This window comes from Mastomys coucha, unplaced genomic scaffold (genome assembly GCF_008632895.1).
Source record: "Mastomys coucha isolate ucsf_1 unplaced genomic scaffold, UCSF_Mcou_1 pScaffold20, whole genome shotgun sequence".
Taxonomy (NCBI): domain Eukaryota; kingdom Metazoa; phylum Chordata; class Mammalia; order Rodentia; family Muridae; genus Mastomys; species Mastomys coucha.
Window position 1 is genome coordinate 33385121 of NW_022196903.1, and position 8026 is coordinate 33393146.

Sequence of the window (8026 nt, forward strand, 5' to 3'; positions counted from 1 at the left end):
CCCCCCCCCCCCCCCCCCAAAAAAGGTCTCATCTATACACGAGAATAGCTAATGCCGCCCCCTAGTGGCAGGATGCAGCCACACAGAACATCTACCTAAATCCTAGGCTGGATGAAAAACAGGTGCACTTCCCTCTTGCACACCAAAAGTAAATGTGGTCATGTGGCTATCACCCTCACCAGCCCTGGCAAATGCAGAAATCCAAGGCACCTTCTTGGATGCTTCTAGAACACAGAGATGGCACACACAAAATTGTAGGTACATATCAAATGCCTGTACTAGAACACAGAATTATTCAAATTGCGTGTGAGGGGGTGCATGCGTGCATGAAGGTTAGAGGTCAAACTTTAGGTCCATTGTGGGTTTTTTTGAGACAGGGTCTTTTGCTGACCTGGAACCACCAAGCAGGCTAGGCTGGGAATCTTCTGTCTCAAGTCTCCCTGAACCAAGATTACTCACACATACTCTGTGTGTTCTGGGGATTGATTTCAAGCACTTTACTACCTCTCAAATTGTCAGTTATATTTTTAAAGTAATAAACTAAGCCAAAGGCTTATTTATTCTGAATTATTTAAATCATTTTTTAAAATGTGTGTGTGTGTGTGTGTGTGTGTACGTGTACACACATGTACATGTATCCGCATGTATGTGGAACCCAGAAGACAACCTCAACTGTCATTCTGTCACCTTTCCACCTTGTTTTTTAAGACCAGGTCTCACTGGCCTGATGTTTACTAAGGAGGCTAGACTGGCTAGGTAGCATACCTAAGGATTCATCTGTCTCTCCCTCCCAGGTCTGGGATCATAAGGCCTGCTTCCTCCCCTCGACCAAGAGCTGAGGACCAAATCCAGAACTTTGTGCTTGCTAGGCAAATATTCTATGACTGAGATAACTCCTCAATATCTGTCTGGCTTTTTACATTTTTTTAAAATTAATTAACTAATATCCTTTGAGATAGGATTTTCTGTGTACTCTTGGTTCTCCTGGAACTCACTCTGTAAACCAGGCTGCCCTCAAACTCAGAGCTCTGCTTAGCACTGCCTCCAGAGTGCTGGGATTAAAGGCTCACTGCATGGCTGTCTGGCTGGCTTTTTACTTTTCGTTTCTTTTTTTTTTTTTTGGTTTTTTTTTCGAAGCAGGGTTTCTGTGTAGCCCTGGCTGTCCTGGAACTCACTCTTTAGACCAGGCTGGCCTCGAACTCAGAAATCCACCTGCCTCTGCCTCCCAAGTGCTGGGATTAAAGGCATGCGCCACCACTGCCTGGCCTGGCTGGCTTTTTAAAAGCATGGGTTTGAGGGGTGTAACAGGTTCTCACACTTGTAAAGACAACTGAACTGTTTTCCCAGTGATTTGGGTTTTTTGTTTGTTTGTTTCTGTTGTTTGTTTTTTGAAGATAAACACAGAGCACTGGCTGTCCTGGAACTTGCTCCGTAAACCAGGTTGGCCTCAAACTCAAAGGGACCGTCTATCTCTACCTCTCAAGTGCTAGGCTTAAAGGCATGTGTCACCATCACCCACCTACCCATCCCTGGTTTTAGTGTATTTTTGTTTAATAATATTTAGCTGTGTGTTGTTTGGGTGAGTGTGGGCACACATGCCACAGCACACAGGAAGAAGGCAGAGGACAACTTGCTAGAGCTCTTCTCTTTTCGCTCTCCTGGGGCACAGGCTTTCTTTCCCCTCTTATGTGGTACACCCCAGGCTGGATGGCCACCAGCTTCTAGTGGGTGGGCCATCTCATCTGGCTTCTTCATGACTTCCAGGGAGCAAACTCAGGTTGTCAGGCTTTGGGGACAAGTGCTTTTGTGGGCTAAGCCATCTCCCTGGTCTCCTTCACTCTTTTAAATAGTGATGAGCTATTATGAATATGAGCTGGCCTCTGTACTGGGCTTTTCCACGGGACACACCTACAGATCAATCACGTCATTTTTATATGTCACTCTGCTGACTAAATCGTCCCAGAATCTCTACCACTAAGAAACTTGGTGTAGCATAGGCTGAGGCCCCTCTGCTCAAGTTATGGATCCCATTAGTTAGAAGACAGCCACCGACTCACATTTCAACTTTGGGATCACAGTAGGCCTGCTCGATAGACTCCATGTCCTGGAAGTCCATCCAAGTGGTAAACATGAACAGCTGCCACCGGTAGGGCAGGTGGAAGTGGCTCTTGTTGCAGTCGCCTACAAAGATAAGAGGGGTTTTACAGTCAAGTGCTGGGGTTTCTAACCCATTCAAGTTCACTGTTCAACTTCAGATTCCCCACTGGCTTCCTATCAAGACCACCCCATCCCACCCACCAGGCATTTCCCCATCATCCCTTTGGTCATTTTGGCCCCTGCTTGGATTGTGTGTCATTCACTCTGGTTCCCACAGAAACCCATTAGAAAATAAAATCTGGGTTGGAGAAATGGCTTAGCTGACTGCTTTTCCAGATAGCCTGGGTTCGATTCCCAGCACCCACACGGCAGCTTATAAAAACATCTGTAACTCCAGTTCCAGAGGATTCAACATCTTCTGGCTGAGGCAAGGAGCTCTCTAAGATAGACAGCTCCTTGGCCTTTCTTTGAAGACTTGGCCTAAGAGTCATCTCTTCCAGCTGAATCCCAGTAACTACTGTCATTCTATTATGATCTGACTTGTATTTTTAATTTCCTAAGCTGGTATCTGATACCCAGTTTGGACTACATGCCATGTTTCGGCTTATTTTAAGCAGTACTCCTGTTTGTAGATACTCTGATACCCACTTTAATTACAGATACATTGAAGAAAGCCGTGTCATTGTTAAGCTAATGCTCCGAGCACGTGTAACAAGAGATCCTAGAATGGCCACTTGTTGAGTAAGAAACTATCATTCCAGTTAGCGAGAATACAGAAACTAACCTCTCAAGTTTTCAACGTTGTGTTTAAATCACTTAAATTGCTTTTTTTTTTTTTTAAATTTCATATATGTGTGCTGTATTTCCATCATCCTTCTACCTCCAGGCCCTCCTGGACCACCTTGAATTCATGACCTCTTTTTCTTCAATTATTATTCCTGTCATATCAATATGCACCTCATCAATATGCATATATGAGTAAATTTATAAATATAATGGGTTTTTGAAAAATGCTTTAAAATTTTTTTAAAAAAGATTTACTTATTATTATAATTAAGTATACTGTAGCTGTCTTCTGATGCACCAGAAGAGAATGGTTAGATCTCATTACGGGGGGGTTGTGAGCCACCATGTGGTTGCTGGGATTTGAACTCATGACCTTTGGAAGAGCAGTCAGTGCTCTTACCCGCTGAGCCATCTCACCAGCCCTTAAAAATGTTTATGTGTATGTGCATGTATGCCTGCATGAGTTTATCTACACCTGTGAATGGAGATGCCCATGGAGGCTAGGAGGCAGCATTGGATCCCTTAGAACTGGAGTCACAGGTAAGCAGCCATGTGGGTGTTAGAAACTTCATCCAGATCTTCTATAAGACCAGTGAGTGCTCAACCTCTGAGCCATCTCTCTAACCCCTTAAATGATGGTAAAAATGTTTAAAAATACATGGCTACTTTACAATAAAAAGGCACCTCAGAGGAACTCACAGAAGGGCACTGCATAGATTTATAAAAGGTGTCATTCAAAAAGGTGTTAATGGGGTGGGAGGAAGGCTGTTCTGGAGTTAGGAGAATCATGTGGCCACTGAGAAGCTGCCTGTGCCTCTGTAAATAGTCCCGCACTTGTGCTTATGGAGGCCATCTTGGTTAAACACAGTGCATCATTACAAAAAAAAAAAAAAGAACATACTTGTTGAAGGGCTTGTTGGAAAATGAGGGAGGGGGTTGCCACTGGTGAGAGAGGGGGAGGAATGAGAGGGGGTAATAGGTATGTTTATGAAAATTATAAGATTTTTTTTTAAAAAATACTTAAGAGGCAGCAAGAGAAAAAGAGGGAGTAAAGGGGGAGGGATTAGAAAAATAGCTTCTCTAAAAATCAAACAGATTGATCCTATGATCACTCAAAAGCAGCTGCATAGTCTCCAGCAAGTACTGGTGCACGCCACGCTCACAGTAGCAGGTACCTACAGTAGCTAAAGGCATCTTACAGAGAACGCAACTTACTCTGTTGACAGCCCTTGTACAGATGGTCCGGACAGATTTCCTTCGGGCCATGATCATCCATCCTAGGAGATGTAGGAGTTATGATGTAATGTGGGAGATCTGCAAAACAAAAAAGGGCGTGTGTACGCCAGAAGTGAGGACGGCTGGCCTCACAGTGAGGAAAACGTCGTCAATGGGGTTCATATTCGTGTGCATCCCTGGATTCAGGGTGCTCCAGAGAGCCTGCACAGCCCCTCTGTAGAATGAATCATGGACACCAGAGCACCGGAGACTACAATTCTCAGGTAGGTGATTCAGTGCCATGGTGTTGCGTTTGTCTTTCCCCCTATGCACTCAAGCCTCGGGAGTCCCCTAGGCGACTTACACTCAGCAGGGCTTGATGTCATCCTTGAGGGCTCACTTGCTGGGCTCACAGAGGCATGGGTGGAATTCTTGCCAGGGCTCCCAGAGGCTACAACTCTGTGGCTTGAGGAAGACAGAGGCGACGGAGGCAGCCTGTTGCTGCCTTGTACTGGGGTAGTGGCCTCCCCTGGCATAGCCAGGACCTGGTTTCTCAGACTCTGAACTGCGGGATAGATTGCTTCTTTTCCTCCAGTAACTGCTGATTTTACTCCAAAACCAGTGGGGCTACTTTTAGAGACATTAGGCATTTCATCCATTATTTGACTAGAGCCATTTGGGCCATTCTGGGTAGGTGTACCTGCCCATGCTGAGTTTTCTCCATATTTACTACGCAGGAATGCCATGTCTTGGCCACTGTCAGTGATTCTGCCAGCGGTCTGGGGATCCTGGGTCTTAGCCACACTCTTCTGATGGTTGCTAGATAATATCATTTCTTCCAGACTGTTGGCTGTGGCCCTGTGACCCAGAATTCCTGAGATGGTTGCTTCTTCCGTTGTCACCTCATCAATATAACTATTTAAAAGTGGGACGTGATCGATGTCTGGAACCTTGTTCTTGCCTTTGACCTCCATGAGGTGTCCAGAAGGCACACCTGTTTTCATGGCCACGGCTTCATTTCTTTGTGCCGCATCGAGAGGAAAACTGGCAGCAGAGGCTCGACTTGAGGACGAATCAGAACGATTCCTAGAAAATAAGCCATCTGGATCCCCATTCTCCGAAAACTCCTGGCTTGCTCTCATTGGACTGGGTCCTCGGACACCAGCAGCCTTCGACGAGACCAAGGAAAGCTGTTCACGGTCCTGAGTCCCCAGGTACTTGAACTTCTGGGTGACTTCTGCAGACACATCCTCCAGGGAATCCTTACAGCTGGTGACATCTGGGCTAGGGGGACCAGATCCCAGAGGTGAGACAGTTGAGAACAATTCTAGATTGTTGTGAAGGAAGCGGTCTCTGCTTTTGCTTCTCTCTCTGTGTGCCCCACCTCTGCGATGTGGGTTGGGTGCTGGAAAGAGAAACCCAAAGAAAAAACTCAAGCTCAGGTCAGTTCCAACCTCTCTGCTCTCTCTGCTTGTCTAGCCCTGTGGCTGAGTTCTACCACAGGAGTCTCCTAAGCGGTGGCTGCGAATCTTAGGATGAAGCTGCAACCTGGCAGAGTCCACAACAGCAGTCTGTGACTATGACAAGGGAGGACCCCAAAGCTCCTCTGGTTTCTCCTGGAACTCATTGAGTCCTCCAGTCTGGAACTCCGAGACCCCAGGTTGAGGTGTCTACAGACTCTAGCTCTGGGTTAATGTTCAGTACTCCAGTGAATGACAGCTGAAGTGCAGCCAATGAGAGAAACACGTCTACAACTCATAGAGATGTCACACATTACGATCTGGGTTCCTGAATAGGCACTTCTAATACTGAAACCAAATGGTAAATGACTGCAGACTCAAGCTAAGACTTAATCTAAGCCACAGATTTTCCTGGCTTCTTCCTCTAGCTCCCTTAGTGCCTCTTGAGGCTTGGGCCCTGGCTACTGTACTATACTGGTCTAGTTGCCTCAAGACAGGAAATTCTCACAGATGCCAGCTTTTGTTGTGCAAAACCTTAATCCTTAATTTAAAACTATTGTTTGAATAAAGATGCTTACAGCTTGGCAGAATAGAGGTAGGCAGGGCTTAGGTTCCCAAGCCTGGGGTCTGAGTAGAGACCGAGAGGAGAGAGAAGAAGGAAGGTACCATGGAGTAGCTGGATCATGAGCACATGGCCATGACGGCCGGCCTGCTGGAGTAGGAGCAGCCCAGGAGGAACATAGCATGTAATAGTTCAGGATTATTGACAGGGAAATAGACAAAATAGCACAGAGGGTTGATATCTGCCCAGCTCTCATGCTTTTAAGGCTTATTATAAATATAAAGGTTTTGTATTAAATGATGTAAGGTGGGTTAGAAACCCCCAATTAATATTTACCACAACAAGTGCCCAAACTTATTGTGAAAAGCCGAAATTGAAGGCAGATGGGGTGGATCATGCCTATAATTGCAGTGCTTAGGATGCTAAGACAGGAGTCCAGCCTTGGCTACACAGCAAGTTCTAGGCTAGCCTAGCCTTCATTATATATATTGAAGAGGGGGGAAAAATCTAGAGATACTGATAAAGCAGTGTCTTTTCTGTAGAAAAGTCTAGGAAGCAGAGAAGACGGAAGGAGTGACCCAGTGTGTGAAGTCTGGTGTGGTATTCGTACATACTTGACGTCTGTTGTGGGAAGGCTTTTGGAGCTGCAGTAGTGTCTGTATGCTTATGAGGAACATGTGTGTGTTATCCTGGTAGAGGAAAGGGGACAACAGTATTGTAGCAAAAGCAAGCCTCCCCTGTGGAGAGCTTTTGGGGCCACTTCTTGGAATTTGGCAGGAATTTGGTATCGTCTGGGACACTAAAGTAGGCTCGAGGCAAATACAGCTGAGGAATGTATTGTATTCCTTGTATCTAGATCATCCTGAGAAACCCCTAGACATAGTGACCACAGGACGTTGTTTATTGCCTTGATTTTTGCCCGGCTTGTTCCTTGACTACTTTGTTGATGCCTTAAGGACTGACCATATTCTTTGTCTGCACCCAGAATGATATAAAAGCGGACTAGAAAAAATTAAACTTGCCTTCAGCCTCAGAACTGGCTGGGGTCATGCTACAGTGTTGTCTAATTGTCTTTTTTTCTTTTTAATCCTTGCTCCTACCCTGGAGAGCCCATTGACTGCCTGATCTAGTTTAGTTACTCCCCTGTCATGAGGTCTAACTACATAGCTTAACTAGATGTGACAATAATATACAGATCTCTCCCACACACTGTGAACTGTCCACAAACTCCACCACTGCAGGCACTCTCTATTCAGAGCAACGTGGTGTGGAAGAGGCATTTGTGTGCTTGGCTCAAAAACATGGTTTTTGATTTAATCTTCACAATACTGTTTGGTCGTCTAAGTGTGATTTAAAGCTGCTTAAGACTTATAACACTCATTCCTTACCCTAAGTGAGGTTAATAAATAATAAACCAGCCACTGCTCATGGTTCTGCTGTGAGGAATGATGATGGATTCTGGACCAAAGTCTTCTATAGACTATGTACCATTCTCCAAGTACAAGGAGATGTACCTTTTCATCACTCCATTACAGCATCCTAGAAACAGGAATTCTACTCCCTTCATAAACATGGCCTCTACTGTGTCCACGAGACAAGAAGAGTCAATGAGATGGATCAGTGGGTAAAAATGCCTGCCGCCAAGTTTGAATGAATGACTTGGGGTTAGACTGGGGAAAGAGGGAGCTCCTAGGAGTTGACCTCTGACCTCCACACATATGACTGGACACACACACAAAATAAATAAGTAATACAGTCATGCTGGCTAGTCTTATTATGTCAACTTGACACAAGCTAGAGTTTTCTGAGGGGGGGACACCTCAACTAAAAAGGATGTCTCAATAAGATCCAGCTGTGGGGCATTTTCTTTTCTTTTCTTTTCTTTTCTTTTCTTTTTTTTTTTTTT

At 45.2% G+C, this 8026-nt stretch overlaps 1 protein-coding gene across 1 annotated transcript in view; it reads right to left on the bottom strand.

The window, feature by feature from the left end:
• Zc3hav1 (zinc finger CCCH-type containing, antiviral 1) overlaps positions 1–8026 on the bottom strand; it is a 55724-nt gene that overhangs the window by 23639 nt on the left and 24059 nt on the right. Inside the window, exons 4-6 of the mRNA XM_031381574.1 lie at positions 4463–5503; positions 4099–4197; positions 2058–2181 (exon numbers count right to left, since the gene is read on the bottom strand). Of these exons, the coding sequence (XP_031237434.1) occupies positions 2058–2181; positions 4099–4197; positions 4463–5503 (1264 nt within the window). The remainder of the gene's footprint in view (positions 1–2057; positions 2182–4098; positions 4198–4462; positions 5504–8026) is intronic.